General features: G+C 35.3%; 1 protein-coding gene across 1 annotated transcript; it reads right to left on the reverse strand.

Annotated features, from left to right (window-relative positions):
• Positions 1 to 6779: 6779 nt before the first annotated feature.
• LOC139144697 (ras-related protein Rab-34-like) lies at positions 6780 to 20582 on the reverse strand. Its single transcript, XM_070715421.1, has 8 exons — positions 20236 to 20582; positions 15936 to 16027; positions 15287 to 15454; positions 13771 to 13835; positions 11674 to 11807; positions 10925 to 11015; positions 10274 to 10396; positions 6780 to 7512 (listed from the first exon to the last, which is right to left on the reverse strand). Exons 1-8 carry the CDS (start codon positions 20290 to 20292, stop codon positions 7478 to 7480), a joined length of 765 nt encoding a protein of 254 aa, XP_070571522.1. The 5' UTR covers positions 20293 to 20582; the 3' UTR covers positions 6780 to 7477.
• Between the last annotated feature and the right edge of the window lie 223 nt (positions 20583 to 20805).

The following is a 20805-nucleotide window of genomic DNA, read 5'->3' on the forward strand; positions in this document are numbered from 1 at the left end:
ACCGTCATTTATTGTGCCCTGTATGTTATCTAAAAGAAATTGCTCAAAATAGTCAATAGAGATAGAGATAGAGAAAGTTCTAATTTCCATTTATGGTTGACTTGGTAAGGATAAAATAAAATTACTTTTTGAGGAAAAAATAGAGTGGTCAATTAAAAGAGTGGTCAAAGTGATAGGGTTTTTATGGTAAAGCTTGGCTGTAAGATTCCTCATGTGCTATTTATAGCAATTGTGCAATCTGTGTAAACAGTGCAATGAAAGTTACATGATTCCTTATAATGCTTTTGATGACCTTGAACTTCTTAAGTTTCAAACATTTGTCTCTTCAGTGTGCTTTCTCTGAGTATGTACAGTCTCAACTTATTCAACAGAACTCACTTACAGTGTTAATGAAAGATATCCACCTTCTTCATCAATACATGTGTCACAAAAGGTTATTCTCTACATATTACACAGCAGAGCTCTGTCAACTGTTGAGTTGCTTGTTTTTTCAAAACCGCTGGTCAGACAGCTTTAACATTTGGTTTACAAGTCCCTAGGATGACCTATTAAAGTGAGATAATTTCATACAGTCAGGAAATACTTAATTTTGTATCCATGTCTATTGTAGCTTCAGGAACTTTGGCCCTATGTTTTAGTATTGTTTCTTTTAGTGTTTTTGTTCATGATCTTTTGAGGTTATTGTGTTCTATGTTCACAGTGACTTGATATCACACACTCATGCAATATTTCATGTTTATTACATTCTAGTTTCACACTTTGGTCTACTTTTTGTTGTATATAATTGAGACACATTGTTATGCTATGTTTATGTGAACTGAGCATGTTGTACTGTCAGCATCATTTGGTATCTTTAGCTACCTATAGTCAATAATTACTTCCCAGCTGCATTGGAGACTGTGCTATGGCAGTTCTTTGTACGTTTTGACAATAGCATACACAGACATGAACCATCCAACGGGGGAGGCACTGTAGGCCAGTGTTTAGGGTAACGGTCTCACTATCAGAGGATGGTGAGTTCGAGACCTGGTTCAAACCGGTAGGTCTAGAGTAATGGACTCACTGTCGGAGGACAGTGAATTCAAGAACCCAGCACGGTGTTGTGCCCTGAGCAAGGCACTTTACTCCTCAGTGCTCCATTTGGGGTTAGTAGTTTATGTGTATACCTCATCCTGTAATTGGGCTAACGCCTGTTGGATGAGGGACTGATTAATTAAAAATTGAAACCAGAATGGATGGATTTCCTAGAAAAGTTTCTAAGCTTTTTGCAGATATGCTATGAAGTTCAGTATCCTCTTTATGTTTTTAAATTTTATGTGAAAGTAGAATACATAGGCATCTCACTGTTTGCTATATTTTGCTCGTACAATTTGAAATGTAATGTTATATGAAGGTTTCAACCCATAAATTCATTTCAAGTCATTCCTCAAACACAGCAATACATCAGATAAGCATAAGTTATTTCACTCCTAAAATGTGTAACACAACATTACACAGTACTTAATCCTCAGTGCTGCTGTCGGCTCAACATTTTTGGTCAAGTTTCAATGTCTGTTTAAGTCAAGAGTCAACAGAAAAGGGATTCTTACATCTAATTCTTTAAGTTATTAATAATAGAGTGCACAGGCGGCTGCATGCAAGCGACTCACTTATAAGTATATGTCACTGTAGTAGGCTAAGAATAAAGTTCTTGGCAGCATGGTCAACGCCATTGCAATTCCATGATTCTTGCGATTACATCACTGACATCACGGCCCAGCTTCAATTGTTTTAGTTTTGAGCAAAATTTGTGAGCATTATAGTTATATAACTATCAAATTACCTGAAAAAGTATTGAAATGAATTAAAAAGCATTGATAACTTGTTTGAGATAAAACATCACACCGTTTGATAGCATCAACAATACACGCTGGCAGCCGTCTTGTGTCAAGGGTCACCACTATGGCACAAAGTACATTGCAGCACCCAGAGTAGTCAGCCTTGATAAGCTAAACCACATTTTGCCAGCAAGGCTGCGAGGCTGTCGACACATGTGAACGAAGAGTATCTGAAAAATTTCTTTATCCAAAACCCATCTACTACAAACAGCGAGCTGTCTCTTTATTGAAATTACATGTACATAGCTGTGCAACTTTATGGCTCAGCCCTAGTGTGATGTTACTACATTACTACCTTGCATACATCTATCTATGCAAACTGTTTTGGCTAGTCATAATGGTACATCAAGGGCCAATTATGCTCAGTTTTAATGATTTTTTTCACCATTTTTATTTTAATGTCAACCACAATTTATTATTCTGCTCCCCAAAGCATACTGATATACACAGTATTCAGCTTGTCAACTCAGTACATACATGTATAAAGTGCATTGTTATTGACAAGGGAATTCTGGTCTGGACTAGAATTCAAATGTAAACAATAACAGTGCATTTTACACATGTACATTTATATAAACACAATGTACACAAGCTAAATAGCAGGTATTTCAACATTCTTATCTGACAAGAATAAGAATTTGCATTTGACAAACAAAATAAAAATAATGAAAAAAATCATCAAAAGTTAGCATTACTGTCCGTTTCAGAAGATCAATGGAAAATAAACAGATTAGTCATTGTTATCAGTAACTGTATGTACCCTGTGTCATTGACCTTAAACCTGGGGTATGGACTATTATGAAGGGAGCTACTACGATTGATGTCAGTATGGGTCAAAGCAGGTTCCACTCCAGTAACTCAGTCAAATATTGCAGTGATTTCAACCTTGTATGTATGGCAACATACCATACATGCGTGGTAAAAATCACATGAAATCTTACACATTACGCAAACACTTTGATTTTGACAGTGCTCTGTCAGAATCAAGGTCATAGCATTGTGTAGTTTACATGAAAAGACTTGATATTTGCTGAACATCATGTATTCCTTCTTGTGAAATAACATCCGTGATGTACATACAAGTATTTAAGCAATAAAGCACATCCAGCTACAGTATATCATGAGATTTTGACCAGTTTACAACATATATGTACTAGTGATAGTGAGTGCATATATGAAGTGAACTGGTCAAATGGAGTGGTATACTGTCACTGGGTGTAAGTTATTGCTATTATATCATTACGGTATTCTGGCATGGAACGTTGCCCTTGCCGAGAGCTTGCGTGTGTGCCAACCGTGGTATATCGCTAATATACCACAGTTCTTCTCACGTCTCGACCAATCAGATCACTGTGTTTGCGCAATCAAAATACTGCTATGATATAATAATTGTTTTATCCTTTTCTATTCCAAATTCAGCAATGTCATGTTTCTCATTACAATTTCACCTTGTGATAACTGATGTGATTTAATGTAGGTTTTGGTTTAATTCACTTGATTACACTCAAACAGATTCATTTCCAACCAACTTTTTATGTCTGTGTTTGTTTTGAAAGTGAGTTTGTTGATGAACATATCACAAAAGAATGTGGTGAAGATATTAGTAATATCAATGGCTTTAATATGAAGTTTGATATCACCTGTACATTGCTGGTTGTGCCACACAATCATGGATTTGAAATTCTCCATAATTTGGACACTTATACCTGTTTAGTTTACACCTTGAAAACAAATTCTTATCAATAAAGCACCTCTGTAAAGGAGAGTCGTGATATTATGGGTTCATTTCATCATTATTACACTGTAGTGTCTCAGTCAGCATAAAATTTCTGTCAGATTACATGTGATATTTTTGAATCAAAGAACTGCCATGATGAGCCCAAGTTTCTTCACAGTAAGAAGCATTTTCATGGAAAACTCTTCAATTGACTGAATGTTATCCATATGCGTTGGTCTGTGGTAAATGGAAACCTGAATGTAAAAGAAGTGAAATGCTAGACAGACTTTGAACAAGGAACTCTGTGACCCAAAGCAACCCCTCTGTTTTATTATGAACACGGTTCATAAAAATCCTGTGACATTTTCTGAAAACAACAAAATTACCATTGTAGTCTCTCTGTGATTGAAAGTTTGAAGGTCAATGCTTTGTGCTATTTGTTGACCCTATCTTGGCCTTTTTTCAAGTCTAAGTTTATTACAGGACATTGAGGTGGCTTGTTATGCACCCCATGCCATCATCAGTACATGAATAGCAAAGTGAAAGTAGTTGTTAGTGTGTGCTTGAGTGTATATGATCAGAGTATGATCAATTGTGACTGATTCAAAAAGGATTGTATATTAGAAAAACATCGTATATGTATTGGTTTTGTTTTCCCTTCCATGTTCCAGTTTTTGGAATCATATGACAGTAATAAATCTGTTGGTGTTTTTTCTCACACAAACTCCCAAGAGGTTGATGATATTCCAGCCCAACAAAAGAGCGCCCTCAACAGTCTAACATGCACTTTTTATGGATCCTGGGCCATCTTTCTCCCTTGAGAAACTTTATAACGAACGAATGGATTTGCAGAATAGTGAGATAAATGTAATATTAGAAAATATACTTCAAAGAACAGGGAAGGGCTGAACCTTTCACATCTCACAAATCCTTAATTTGCCAAAATTGGTTGATAGTCTAACATGATTTGCACCATTGCATGGTTCATCATAATCCTAACTGTGAACCATAAAACCATAGACACCTCTACTGTCTATGATAAAAAACACAAAAACTCTCTAGCAATTGGACAGACAGAAAGGGATGGCCAGAAATTAAACAATACAACAGCAAACAAGTTCTGAATTTTAAAAATTTTTATTTACATATGAACAGAAGTTCAAATAAAGCAGGAAAGATTATCCTTTGAAGCTAGATAGAAGTACCCTGGAACAAAAGAGTTTGAAATGTATTCAGATAATATAAGATAACACGAACATGAAAGTGTGAAGCGCTTTTCTAATCATGTCTATTTGCGTGATACATTGCACTAAATTATGCTAATACTGAGAAAGAATAACCCTGATTTTGAAATTCTGGCAATTTTCATCAAAATAGTGACTGTTTGTGACCTACTCAATGAAATTGAAATTGAACAAATGGTGGACACAGTGTGAGACAATGTTTTGATAGAACTGCCTTGATGATGAATACAGTGAAAATGTCAACAACACAGTGATAGCCAGGGATGTTAAACCATTGTCAAGTTAAAAACTCTAGAATGTCAGTGTGAAGGCAATCTCCCTTCTTAAATTTACAGCAAGTTACATGAATTCTTGGTTGGTTGCAAGTATTCTTGGACTGACAACACGCCAAACTTTGACGGAACACTGAGATGCTGCAAGTATGCTTTCACAAAGCTAGCTAGCTAAACTCTCGCCAAAGTTTTAGGTTATTGTTATCAAGGTGAAACTGACACCATTACATTTGAACTGGCCGTGTCTTACTCTGTTGGACTGATTACAAAACAGGTTGGACCTGACTGAATTAGTATCATCGCTACAATCTCTAGGGCATAATTGGACTTGATTGTGTGAGTGTAACTGACTAATGCCAACTATGGCTCGCTGTATGCATCTATGATGCTTTCATACTTGGACTAGTTTAGAGTACTTATAGGTCAAGCTTGGACTCATTGATTGGTTCAGTTACAACAGACACTTGGACTGAATGCTAAATGGGTTTGGTCGGAGTGAAAACATGCTTGCTGTGTAAACTTGAGACTTGGTGATGATTCTTTTGAAAGTGACTTCAGTGGACTTGTAGAGTGAATTTCACAGCTTCCACATTGGTCTTTGAATAATTGGTACGTTGTACTGAAATGATATTGGACTGGGCATGGTGGATTCTAATGTAACTCAATTGTCAACACTGTGCTGGGAAAAATAGTTCAGGAAGGCATGTTAAATATTCTTGGTGAATTGCAAAAGAAAAAGTGTAAATTCTTACAATTAAATGATAGAGTCATAAAAGTAAATACAGGAGAAATACATTAAAATGGTTAAATACTGGTGAAAGCATCAGATTTAAGCTTTGAAAATGGCACCAACAGTAACTGTCTTCAGGATAAAACCAAACAGGCAATATTGACAACAGTCACTGTGGCACAGATGTTCAGTATGGTATGTATTGACATTGTACACCTTGATTAAATGTGATCAGACTCCCTGGAACACACTCAGTTCATATGCAATTTAAGACAACAAAACAATGAGTAAGAATTCTTTCTGTTCTAACATGTCCTTTACATCCTACAGCCTCTCACATTATCAAACAAGTTTTGTTGAAATGCCAAGCGGAAATCGAAAAAATTGTTACCACAAAGATATCGGTGTAAAAGACTTGTGATTCAGAGAAAAGGTTTAAAATTTCGATGTACCTATTATTTCATGTTAAAAAACTACAGCTTTTCTGAAACTTATCTATATTTGTTATCACACCTGAATGTATTTCCATAAATTTTCGAAATGTAATAATGCTTGATTCATATCATGCAATCTGATGTAAAATAACATGAACACATGAAAGAAGAAATCTGCATAACTTACAATTCAATCTACATGATTACAAACATCCAATTTGACAAAAAGCAATGCATGTTGACGGCCCAGTGCAAGAGGGACATATTTCCTGTGTGAAAGCATAGGAGACATGTCCCTCTTGCTCTTGGCAATCGATGCATTTCCTACTTTTTACAGCATCTACAAATATATATATTGTTTGGAGAAAATTCTGTTTTAAATAAACTTGTACAGAAGAGTTGCTGAAAACACTACCAGACATAAATAAGTGTCAGAACATGTCACAAATACTACAATATAATTTAGCACAGTTGATAGTGCACAGCCTTCAAAAGACAAAGTTACCGTTTTGATTTAATTTCCAGCTTTAAAAACCTTTTTAAAGAAAGTTTTAAAATGCCATCCTAAAAAGCACTTTCTTAAATTGACTTTACAAGTTCCTTTTTTAAAAAACAGCACACAGAACTAAAATAATTCAGCGATATCAGGAGTCTGGTGAAATATTTCTTAAGAAAACAGCAGTTATAAAGTGCTCAAACACCTCAAGGTTGATCATTACCATGACGTGATATGGCCTTGCCTTACTTCTCCACATAACAATCTCTTGAGGGCGCTGTCACTTGGGAGACAGCAACTTTCATGGAACGAGCACATAACAGCTAAATATTGAGAGAATACATGCCTAAAAAATGTGCACTGCATATGTATTAAAAAGCTCTGTGAAGTTTCAAATTTGTGGAATTATGATTAGATGTGTGTGAGATCCACAACCATGCCAGCAGAACAGACATTTGGAGTTCGCAGTTCACTTCATGCAAGGATTTAGCCTTTATGTAAACAGGAGCTTCTTGCATGCAAAATTCAACCTGAAGCTTACTACACTGGCAGAATCAAAGTGGTTCTCTCAGTATTTGTAGGCTTCACTAGAATTCTTTGTGACAGCTAATTACAAGGCAACCTGTGATCAAAATGTCATCTTCTGAATCTCCATGACAACTAGCAGCAGTTGGGTTTACTTCGAGAAGTGTCTCCATCTACAAGATCTATTGATCCGTCAAGTCTGAGGGCTTTCTCACTCCTAATATGGAAGATGAGAAAACATAGTCTGAGCAAGCTACCAATTATCAACCGCAATTAGTTTGGCAAAACAGATCACCATAGTTATATGCCTGGTCTGGTTTGCCAAAATGTATGCACTAACCTCTTCCAACACCTTGGCTACTTTTAGGATGTGACAGTACCGGCAGCTGACAAGATTGCTCAATCTCAAACCGGCTTTGCTGAGTTAGTTTTGAGGGGAAAATTATAAAAAGTTCAATATACACAAGTTTGAGTTCATCATCCGTCATCACATATGAAACTTAGTGTCTACATATTGACTTGATTTCCGATTTTCAAAAAATAATGCACACTTTGGTGGATCAGCATTTTTAATTTTGTTCCCAAACTCCTTTCTGGTTACACCCTTTTAACATCCTACATTCTTTGCAGTAACTTTCTTGTGACACATTCCATACTACTTGGTGACATTTTCCCATCTGACTGAAGTTGAGGTTTGCTGCAGCCAAGTACTGATGATCCTGAGATTTTTGAACTTATAAGTAGCTAGGTACTGCAAGTAACTGACAGTTACTGACAAGATAGTTACCTTGCCTACTAACTTGAATGGTTAGGGTACTGACAAACTTTCATATTAGATTTTCACTGACTTATCTGCTACTTCCTCCAAATGACTTAAGATAAAATTCACTTTCAAACTGGCAGCCTTAAACTTAGCCTCCAACTTTCCCCAAGGAGAATTTTAACCATTCACTTTCAAATCCTGAATAAAATTTTGGGGTCCCAAATGTAAATTTTGCTTCTGCAGAAACAAATTACCTAAAATTTACCAATATTTAAACTTTAAAATAACTATCCCTATGTAAACTCTGGGTAAAAACTTTGATTTTTGATTTTCCACAATAACAAGAAAGTTAAACTTGAATTTTCTCAAGATAAAAGCTTCTAAGGCCGCGTTCAAAAAAAGTGGTGAGGGGGGGGGGGGCTGGAGGAATTCAGGGGGGATTCGAAAATTTTTGGGTAGTCGAGGGGGGGGGGACTTGAAAGTTTTGCTCTGCCTATAGGGGGGGGACCTGAAAATATTTGACTCCCAACATTTTGATGTCGTCCAATGGTTCTAATGTTAGTAATAATTAAACAAAATCTAGAATCGTTTTGTTATACTTTATGTCTTTAATCTCGAAAAAGTCTAAAAATATATGAATGCCATTAAATTTTCGTAGAACAAGTTGGCCTTGTAATGGGGCAGGAGCTTCAACTGTTGATAATTTTTCAATATTTCTATGCAATGTATCAAACACAGTTTCTCGGTGTCTCTCTACAGCATGCTGAAAAACACAATATTCAGTTTGTCAACAAAGCCCGTTTGTCTAAATATTGGTGATAATTGAATGATGCAAATGCACGGTACACGTAGGCTGTGTTGGCAAGCTGAATACTGGATAGCTCAACATTCTGTAGGGAATAGAACAAGAACACAATTGTATAAACTGAACAAAAATATTGTCAAAATAAAAAGTTAATACAACTACTGCCCTGCTACTACATACTGGCAGTGACAGTGATACATGTAGCTCTGACTCTGATGTAGTTTAAGAAGAGTTTCGGTCATAGGACACTCAATCGACAGTGAAACATACATCTACTTGTACACAAGATCCAGCCAGAGAGAAACACATAGAAGACTAGGGAACTAACAGTTACCATGGATTTTTGAATTCTGGCATAAAAGAACAATCAAATATTACAGAAAAAGATGGGGTCACCATATACTTGATCTTATACAAATGTACGATGAAAAGTCAGTTTTTCTAAAATCACTTAAAATCAATATATAAAGCCATTCATTTCAAGTTCATGCAGTGAATGAAATTTTCACATCTCATTGTACCATAACACAAAAGTAAAACTTTGAACAGTAAAGACTCTAATTTAAATGGCAAAATGTGTGACTAAATGGAATCTTTTATTTTTTATCAAATTTGCCATTATTACACCCAAAATTTCTGAGATTAAAACATTAATTTCATGGAATATTTTAACCTTCCAGTATTATCAATTTTGTAAAACATTTTATAAGTGGCATCTAAGGTGTATATGTCTTGTACTTTTGAAAAAAAAAATTTGGTAGGTCACTGTGCTCATTTTTTCACAATTTGGTTAAACGTAGCTAGGAATACACAATTTTCATACTCTCTCATGATTGTCATTTTGTGTGCTTTTCAGCTGGTGCCATTGAACTGGCCAGAGTTGGATAAACTCAAGTCGGCTTAGACTGAGAAATCCAAAATGTTCACTGATGCATTTAAAAATGAATCAATTTAAGAACTTGCCCTAGGTATATGCTCTACCAGCTGCTGATAAGAGGTAGTGTTGAACATTTGCGTGCAGAACGACACATTACATGTTTTTTTTACTCTGCGTGAATTCCTAATAAATATGCTGGCTATATGGTAATGGGGGGGGGGACTTGAAAATTTTTGAGGGTATTGAGGGGGGGGGGACTTGAAAATTTTTGAGGGTATTGAGGGGGGGATCTGAAAAAAAATAAGATTTCAATCGCGATTCCTCCAGCCCCCCCCCCCCCCCCCCTTCCCCCCCCGCCCCCCCCCCCCCCCCCCCCCCCCCCCCCCCCCCCACCATTTTTTTGAACGCGTATGAGCAAAAAAGTGGTAGATTAGTAAAGTGTTGTAAAAATTTGAAGTCTGAATATTCTGTCTTGGAGACACATTCTACCTGACTTTCAATAACTTAATAGCAAACACACATATGGTACTTACTGACAAGATTGCTACCACCTCCTATTGACTTGGCAGGCTGCTGTGAATCATCAACCTCTTTTTGTACGGCAACATCAAACGTCATGGCAGCTAACCTGGTGAAAAACTCTGTTACATTTTCTCCTGTAGAAATCAATACAGAGATGATGGACTGTATAATGAGGCTTTAAGCTGACGTCACTTTGAGTCAACCTGTTTCTGTTGTTTCATGGATGTTAAAAATGAAAGGATATCGACAGGAAAGGAAGCACATCTCACAAATCAAGGCACAGTTGAATGGTGACTGTAATTATATATCTCAATAAAAATGGATTGTGCTTTAAATCATGTTATTAATACCAAAGTGCAGAATTTAAACAACTGATGGAGAAAAATCCACCGTAGATACGATCACAGAAGAGGAAAGACATACCAACAGACGAAAAAGACAAAATACCATAAGCAAAAACTTAAAACACACAAAAACAACTTAATTATTTCCTCTATAGCTCTTTGTGTACACTTATGTAAATATCTCCTGTTGGGTTAAAACAGTGTTTTAAGCAAAACTCTTGATTGTATACACTATAAGCTTAATCATAAATGACAAATAAGATTGTTAATGTCCCTGCATATTTGGAAAATTAGACGTTTTTTGATGATATAATTTACCTGTTTTTGAAGACACAGACCAGTACTCTGCATTGAGTTCTTTAGCTTTCTCAATAGCAATCTCTTCAATCTCTGCAAACTTGGACTGTGACTGTAGAAATGAATCAGTAACGAAAAGTGATTCACAAAATTATGAATATGTGAGTAAAATCTCATTATATTTTGTCTTCTAACAACTTTGCTTGCGTTATTTTAAGGAAAACAGTCCTCTAAATTGAGCCTGTGCGAGTATCTTGTTTACAAACAATGTATTCCATGCACAATATCTAGATGCACCTCATCATCCTAGCTGCAACATTTGAATTATACTATGAAGATTATGATAGACATGTTTTAACTTTCATCAATCACCATTGTACCTTGGTTGTATGGGTCTCATGCGACCTTTTAGCACAGTTCCGACGATTGTATCTCTGTAAACTGCTGTTAAACAGTGTTGCTTTTTACAACACACCATCATAAAGTCATAAGATGTCTTGTCTTGCGGCAAAATATCATACTTCCAAAATATTTGTCTGAACTTACAGGGTTTGCGTAAATTGTGGTCTGGTGTACAAAATATAGTTTTTTCAACATTTCTGAAACATTTTGTGTTCTTTCACTGACCTATCTGTAGTGTATGTCAATGATGATTGTAACAATATTACAATGACTTCCATCAAGACAACTCTGTGCTGTCTACAGGATGTGGACAATTACAGTCATGTTGGGGATCACTGTGTGATGTGTATGGCAGAATCACTACTCACACATAAATCCATTTTTGTTCCTACTAAAAATACCAAGGCATCATCATTGTTGGTTTCTATGGTAGCGTCTTCCAACCATCGTGATGTGTGGTCTAGAGATGACAGGTCCGACAGATCAAATACAACTACTATTACTGCAGACAGAAAAGAAGACACTCTATTAAAAACTGAATTGAGCGAGCTGTTCACATAATGTTTTTGTTAAAGGTAACACCCTGTTAAATTTTTCAAGGATTTTTCTAGGCATATTCATGCAATCATACTAGGTGACAACAGAAATGGTACTGGGTTTACCTATCTTACAAAATATAAACGTGAAAAAATAACTGGGATGAACTAACAGCTACTGAGTTACAAAACATTGCAATGTCATGAACAATGTTACATTGTTTAGAGCATTCTGAAAACTAAGGGAGTAGATGTTCAATCTCAAATGCTGAACCATTTATAAACAAGTGATTTCTATGAAAAAAAGGAGCATAAGCATTTGCTGCAGGCACCAAACTAACATTAGAAGGAGTCAGTTTGTCCTAATACTGTTTGTGTAAGGTCAATAAGGAAAAACGTTTGCTGACCATGACCAGTAAGCAAGTGAAAATATGTTTATATACAAAAGATAACAAAATTAAGTCAGTAATGTCAACATCAATTGAGTAAAATATTTTTGTCATGATGAAATAATAACAGAATTTCAGTTGTCAAATATCTCAGTTTGTCCGTTTGTTTTATATTGTTATCAAAGTTTATATGTACCAATACATGTACATTGTACACATACTTTAATAATCACTACATAAAAACTACTTTCACTGACAGCTGGTGTTGACTTACATCTCTTTAAAGTTGATAAAGCTGATTACCACCAAAGTACTTCATTTCTCAACCAGCAATTGTCTACAGTGACCTTTGGTACAAGGATGTTGGGGTCAAAGGGTCACGTAACAGCATGGGGTCACGTGTCAAGATAAAACAAGGGACTACGTATAGTATTGTTAGGTCATGTATTTCAGTGGAGCAAGGATGTCCTGAGATCTGATTGCAGTTATTCAGGAAATGGTACAAAGTTTAATGACTTCTACTTTTGAATCCTACAGTGTTGATTATGAAATGAGTGTCATGTAAATGTCATCGCTGTATCTCTTTCACCAAATATTACTCTGACAATGGATGCTGACTCAAATCATGTTGAACTTTCAAGACACTGGATTCTCATTATCAAAAATCTGTTGGCAAGAATTTAATGAACAAAACTGAATATAAATTGATATCCGTAGTTTTCTCATGCCTAGTACCGGTATGCATACATGGTGTGAATTTGTAGTCTACTAATTGCAGATTTTGGAAGCTTCAAACTTTGATCAAACTGAACACTTTAAATGGACTATGTATTGTGATTGTCACCATGGAGATTGTAGTAACTAGCGATCTTATTCAAAGCATAGTACTGTGTTCAAAGTTCAACCTATTCTCTCCAATTCCTTGTAAACAGGTTTGCAATCACCACTGATAGCAATGCGGTAGGTTTGGGCCAAACTACCATTAGGGGAAGGCTGCATTAACTTGCATGGTACCTGAAACCCGAGTTCTTGCCTGACCAACTCGGGTGACAAACAGAAGGCTTTTAATCCCCAAGGTGTGAATGTTCCATTGTTATGTTATCTACTCAGCTGGTGCTATTGTAGTGCCATTGTAGGAAAGGCAGGTCTGTGAAATTGATCCTCTAGGGAAGTCGGGTATTCCTAAGTTAATGGAGCCTTCCCGTAATGCGGGGTATAGCCGTGAAAGGTTAGATTATTCTGTATATGCATCCTGTATAAACAATTGGTATGCTATCACCATGATTGAGAATTTGCAACAATTTGATAGAATATTTTTAACTCACACAGCTAACACTAATTACAAAACATCTACCTGCAGCGTACAATAGTTTTCCAGAAAATAAAAATTAAGCGTTTACGAACAACTCATAAGTTACAAAGCATTGCTCTGTGACCCCTATTGCAATCAAGATAGTGGTAAAGTCCCCTGGCTTTCTCTGTTGGTTGAACCAAAACAGCAAGGATTGTGGGGATGGAAGGGTTATGTTTCAACACTTACCATGAGCACCTCTGTAGTAGGCTGCTGCTATACATTTAAATCTTTCCTGTCCCGCTGTGTCCCAGCTATGAAAGAGAAAAATCAAGGGCAACCATTTTAAGCGATTTGTAGTCAGTTTTTAAAAAGATTTTACACATGCAACAATGGCATTTACCATGGAAAGACAAGGAAGATATATTAATAAATTTGTGCTAATTCTAATGGAAATTACCTGGTACCATCAAATCTGCTAGTAACACTGAGTTGATGACATGACCAGACAGAAATTTTACAGACAATGTTGAATTGAATAATTATTCTGTTCCATTGAGTTTGGCACAAAAAGTATTTGTTACGAAACAATATCATGAAAAACTGAAAAGTGAATGCCATATAACATCGCACAATAAATTAACCAAGTTGTATCTACCGGTACAGAGTGGCAGTGCTAATTAATATACAATCCACAGTACCAATACTACTCTCCTATGATAAAATAACATTAAATTTCACATCAGTGTAAAGTATGAAGTCTTTCTTGGTGTTTCTAGGTTTAAACTGAAGTGGGCTACATATTACTTATAAATCTACCCGGTACACTTAAACTTGAATCTTCCATTGAAATATCAAATCTTGCACAGACTCTGGTCAACCAGAAAACAAGGACTGCACTTTGCTTTGTGGTTTACATTACCATTAACCACCATGGGTCAAACCTTACATAGATATACACTGCAGTGGAGTGTAACTATGTATTTTAATCTTCTGCTCAATATGGCAAAACATTTCTAGCCCAGTTTGTACACTATGCAATGACCTGCTAAAATTAACCCTTGCATAATGCGATGAAAATATTAAATTGTAAGTTTTCTGACTGATGGATGGTCAAGTTGTTAATCTAGGGCAGACAGTACAAGTGGTCAGTATGATGCTATCTGGGCTTTGTTTACTCACTCTCAGTCTTTCCCTTTCAGTACATTCTGAACCAATGATACAAAATGATGCTTTTCTTTAATCAAGAAAGTGAATAATAATTGTGAACAATGTGACAAAGCAATCAGTTAGGAATTGAAAACTAATGATGGTCAAAGAATACTGTTCATTCTGCCTTCAGACTTAATGTTCATAGTTTTGTTTGATTTTGTGTACAAAGCAGAATGTTACTCTTTAACTGCTGGTGTCAAGTCAATACTTATTATCTGAATCACAGTCCTTTTGTGGTGAGACCATGTCTGAATGTACATGTACCGGTATATCAATTGAAATTATATACAGAGCTGTGTGTGGTCTGAAAGTTGTCTCTGTTAGGCTTTTGATAAAAAAATGCATTCTGTTAATTTTATCTTATTTTTAAGTTATGAAATTTTGTTGTGGATTTCAGTAATAAGGCAATGTAAGGTTACTCTATGAGATGATTGAAAAAAGTATTAAATGGAATTGTGAAACCTTTACTGCCTCAAAAAGGAAAATTTTGAATTACAAAAAGTCATCACATCTCTTTTACAGTGTAAAAAAAGAACTACTTGCAATTACTTACATCTGTAAATTAAACGGCACATTTAGAACATCAAATCTTTCAACTTCAAAGTCCACACCAATGGTTGCTTTGTAGTCTCTGTTGAACACTTGGTGGCAGAATCGATTGACAAGACATGTTTTACCAACGGACACATCTCCTATAACAATACACTTGGATATCTTCAATCTGAATATTGGAAAAAGAGGATATTTGCATCAACAAACAGAGAAATATTTGTCATGATTTACAACTTATGAGTATTATTAATGCTTCTGTTTCCCTAAGATTTCAGGTTACTAGTATTTGAAATATAGAAATCTAGATAAAATCTAGACAATAGTCTAGATATAAGAAATCAGCATATTTGAACTCAAATTTGTAAAGCTCTGATGGAACAATAATTCAGAATTTTTTTTTGCTTGAAATCTTGAGAACTGAAAATGCTGAATAATCAGCTGAATACTTCCACCAAAGACGGAAATGCCAGGCCAGGCTAAGCATTCATGATTGCAGTTTTTTACAATGGATGAATTTCTGGAATCTCTCCTCCATAAATGTCAAGAATGAAATCTGCTGGCATTTCACATTTCATACACAACACACACTGTAGTGTACATGTACCATCCAACATTCCCCATACTTGGACATAACACATGAGAATACCAACCCGACTGTTCCTGTCTTGTTCGCTGCACATGCATTCTTCACCATGGGATGAAAACTGCTCTGTTTGTATGGTGTTCCACTGATATTGTAAGCCTGAAACAAATCCATTGATTGAATTTTAGCCTTTCCCTTCTCCTACTTCTACCATCCTGAATTTTATGAAAAGTATTCTCAAGTTTTGACAAACTGCAGAACAAACCATTATACTCAACTTGTATCAATATGACAAGTCATTAGTTCAATGTCCATTTGTCTGAATTCATGCTTATTTTAACTTTATTTTCCTAATTGTTTTGGAAGTGGGATAAGCCAAAACAGACAGATTTGAAAAGCATGTTGTCTGTCAAATTCTGATGATTTGATAAACTTGAATAGTTGTATTTCTGATAATTATATAACTTGTGTGTATATATATATATATATATATATATATATATATATACATATATATATATATATATATATATATATATATATATATATATATATATATATATATATATGTATATATATTTACAGAGTATGACTTTTGCTATTGCTGTAGTAATTTTTCATGGTGACAAGCAACTCTACACCTAATGAACTTTCACTTTTTGACAAAATCCCATAATTACACTGACTGTAAATGATGAACAAATGATGTTTTGCATGTGAAATACCTCTTTGAACAAGTCTGAAAGACAGAATACAAGAACAGTAATATTAACACCTATACATTTCTTTCCTCATTTAACATTATCATAGTGATATATTGCTGCACTCAACAAATTGATGATATTCAACAGTCAATTCATTTTTGCCCTTAACAACATCTGAATTTAAAAATTCACAGAAATTGATCAATTAGCAGCAACATCCAAATAAAGTAGCCTCTATACCATTTCACTATCTACTTCTAGCTGTCCTATTCAAACATTTATTTTGCTGTTATTATCTTTTAAGAGCTGCCATTTACTGATGGCCTAAAGCCAAACATCACAATATTTCTGACTGAGGATAAAGCAAGTTAAATACTAATATGCCATTGTATTTGAGACTGTACGTCAATGTAAAATTGTATTTACAATGTACCTTTGCTTGAAGTTTATATGAACAATTTGATACATACAATGTACCCAGTTACTCTTTCTGAATATGTAATTTGGATGACATGAAGCAAATAAGTTTTTCATTTCAAGAATTGAGAAATAAAAGACACAATTAGCACAAGGCATACACAATGGACATGTCTACTGTGTATTTCGGCAAAATGGAGAAAAATACAGGTTTTTCTGGTGATCTAACCAATCCTAAACCCTCTGATCCTTAAATTTACAATTTGAAAAATTCACACATTCTATTGCCAAATTTTGTTGTTCTTGATGTGTCAAATCCCACTACGATGAAAAAAAGATCCCGATCAACCTACCATGTTAATGAAGGCTTGTTAAGAGAAATATACATATTAGTTTTTATTGTAAAAACACAATTGCACAGGTACAGGGTACATGATGACATATTGATTCAGCCCACAGTTACTATGCTACAGTAATTCCAAAGTCCAACTAATGACTATAGTCCATCCAGCAAAGAAAAATTTATTTCCTGCTGAACTCAAATTTTGCATTACAATCAACCCTAAGATATAATTATTAAATAATCATTAAAATAATAACTAATAACAAGAAGAAGAAGAAGAAGAAGAAGAATCACCATCATCCAGAATAAACCAGCATGAGAAAACAGGAAATGAAATATTGAAAATGTTATGTAGCTATGACTGAAAAATACCAGTAAATACACGATTACTGCACAGTAGTGCTGTGTCCATTGACTGACTGATACATATTTTTGGCAAAATGTTATATCAACAAACAACTTGACAACAACAACAAAGAAAGACAAGGATCATCAATGTAAACAATAGTTAATCAAACCTCAAGTTCCCCTCTACTGTCTATGAGTGAACAAATACATTATTTAGAACTTCCCAAGGCAACCAATGATTAATGCAAATTCATAGTTCATGATGCAAAAATGTCTTCATAGTCTCAATTTGTCAAAAATAATTTAACTTTGAAAGGAGATGACTTTGGGTTTATAATTTATAAAAGTTCACAAAGACAACAGGAAAGTTTGCATCATAATAGCACTATAATAAACTGGCCGCATTCCATGCAAAGACAACGTGACAAAATGGATGGGTAGGACTTATTTTTGCTAAAATGAACAATCCTGATTCAGTGTAAAATATTACTTTCCATCATATACAATACTGTATTATATGGAACTTTGAACGGCGAAGGTCTTACAAAAAATGTCGTTTGAACAAATTTTAGAAGAGTTCAAAATATTCAGAAGATATGATTTACATGTTTTTCAGAGTAGCCGCTGACAGGGATCAGACTAACAGAGATGTAAATCATATCATGTGAATGCTGGAGGACTTTGAAACATTAGAACTTATAGAAGACAGAAAATGGCTTACTGAAATCATTGATTACACCAAAAAGATATTTTATAAATATTGATATGCAATAATCATTTTTGTGTTAAGTGGAAAAATATAGCCGCAAACTGGAGTTAAAAATAGTTACCACCTGTCCTTTTCAGGTAGGTCTATATTTATCAGACCAAAACACTATAACAAGCAGTTACAAACAGATGCCAAGTCAGCTGGACAAACAGGTATGCAAGCGTCTGCCAACTGCCATAATTTCCTAAAGGTTGTGAGTCACTTTAATTCATGGCCTAAAGATCAAAGGTCAAGCCAAGAGTATGCACACCTTGGTTACCGTGCTTGAGTATCTTATTTCTGAATGGTCGATAACAAAGGACGCTGACACAAAACAAGGTATCACTGATAACAAACACTGAGACCAGTAGCAGTGGCAGCCGCATTGCAAATAATGGACATGATGTGCGTCACTCACTCAATCTACTTGATAAACTTTCCATACTGAGACAACTGAACGACATACGACCAACTGCAGATACGGACTCATAATTATGGGAAGTCATATCTAAGATACCAGTATTTTGTACCACAGCTGATCTTAATGGTTTCACCTTCGACCCTCTCATCCTGTTATGTAGTTTTTATCATTCATAAATGTACGTGGTTTCACCCATACTTTCAATATGTAGTTTGACATCAACAATAAATACAGGATGGGGAGAAGCTAACCCTTTCAGGTTCTGACAAAGTTTGAAGGTTGCGTAATTAACAGCAACCTAGTTTTACTTTTCATCACATGATTTCTTCATGGCATGTATAAAATGTAACATTTTCAATGCAAGTATGATTCAATATTACTCTAAATTCTAAAAGGTGAGATGATGATGATGTCATAATCTGTCTGCTCATCTAAATATCCTTTCATTTACATATTTTATCATTTAACTGTAATTACCAACCACCAATTAATATTGAAATTTTACACTTTTTATGAACTTTGACATTCTTTTGGACTGACCATATATTTTGACAGTCTAACAATATTCAAAACTGTTCATTTCATTTGATTGCGCATTTTTGTCTTTTTGCAGAATTCAATTAAATAGCCACGAAAGCTTAAGTATTTCAATATCATTCACACCAATTTTGGGATTACTCGAAAAACACTTAAGAGGGACACTTGGGAGGCAATGTTTCAAGACAAAACTATTTTTTCATGATATTGGTGGTAATATTATATACTATATTATATACTATCAGTGTTCACCTCTATGGGCTTTCTCAAAGTTTACTGGCGCACGTGTCTTCTGTGGGAATTTCACACGCTTGTTTGATCATTATCAATTATGTTTGTGTCATTATGTAAACAGCAATTGAATCTTTGATTTCTATCAAGGTCTAACCAATAAGTCCAATTTAGTACCAAAGTACCTCTGTGAAAACAGTTTCAAAAGCCGATTGACAAATAAATATGGGGATAGATAAATATATAAAATGCAAAATGCATTGCGGTACAAATCACACAAACATAATTTAAAGTAATAAGCGAATATGCCACTCTCTTGTCTCGTGTGGAGTATATTTTCTCAACCTGATTATTGGAAACTTGATTGGTACAATTTCAGCGCTGCGCTAACAATGGCCTCCTACGCCGACGTCTAGAGAGATAAGCACCAAAGTTCACACAGAGACTGTTTTCGGGAAATTTAAATGGCTGGGCGAACAGTGCCAACTGCCGTCGTATCAAATATCACGCCATGATAAACGCCGAGCCCTATCTGGAATATGTGTATGACGTCTGAACATGGTCTGAAGAACTTCAGTGGGTAAAAAAAATTATGCCATATGTTATTTTTTTATTTACCTGTGGAAACCTTGTAACAGTCCTGTCTCTGGCCGCTTTTTCGTCTCGTTGTTTCATATTTTCTTACAGTCACACATGTATAATATCAAACTTCGCAAATTAAAAAGCCGGATTCCTGGAGAGTCCGGCTGTGAGTCTGGGAGACTCCGGTCTGGTCTGGTCTTGAGAATAACTTGCGCCGCTTTCGAGTGAAGTGAAAGTTGTCAGTCAAGGTCCGTACTGATGGAAAGGCTCATTGTTGTCGATATAATTTTTCTCCTGAGTAAGCGCTCGATAAAGAATTCGTCGACATATAATTCAACTGACGTGTCAGTCACCTTAGGCCAAGACACGGTTACCTAGGCGGTGGTTGACAGCTGGGAGAAATGAGACGGACGTGAACCCAGACAACGTGACACGAACCCGGAAGTGTTTCCACAGGAAGCAGTTTTTTGGTGTAAGTTTGTTCGTTGATCTTGTATTTTTTTAATCTGTAAAACTGTAGTACAAGAGAAGTAAATGCAATTAAAAAGTGTATTTTCACTGCAGTGATAACATCAAAAAGTCGTTAGATTTGATAGAGCCAGTTAT

Source organism: Ptychodera flava, chromosome 12 (genome assembly GCF_041260155.1).
Source record: "Ptychodera flava strain L36383 chromosome 12, AS_Pfla_20210202, whole genome shotgun sequence".
NCBI lineage: Eukaryota > Metazoa > Hemichordata > Enteropneusta > Ptychoderidae > Ptychodera > Ptychodera flava.

What these genes read in the sequence shown, in the direction of transcription:
- LOC139144697 (XM_070715421.1), bottom strand. Translation starts at nt 20,292, where the DNA reads ATGAAACAACGAGACGAAAAAGCGGCCAGAGACAGGACTGTTACAAGG. An exon ending in CTGTTACAAGGTTTCCACAG is followed by an intron (nt 16,028 to 20,235) that starts GTAAATAAAAAA and finishes GATTTGTTTCAG; the next exon opens with GCTTACAATATCAGTGGAAC. An exon ending in GAACAAAAATGGATTTATGT is followed by an intron (nt 11,016 to 11,673) that starts GTGAGTAGTGAT and finishes TCATTTCTACAG; the next exon opens with TCACAGTCCAAGTTTGCAGA.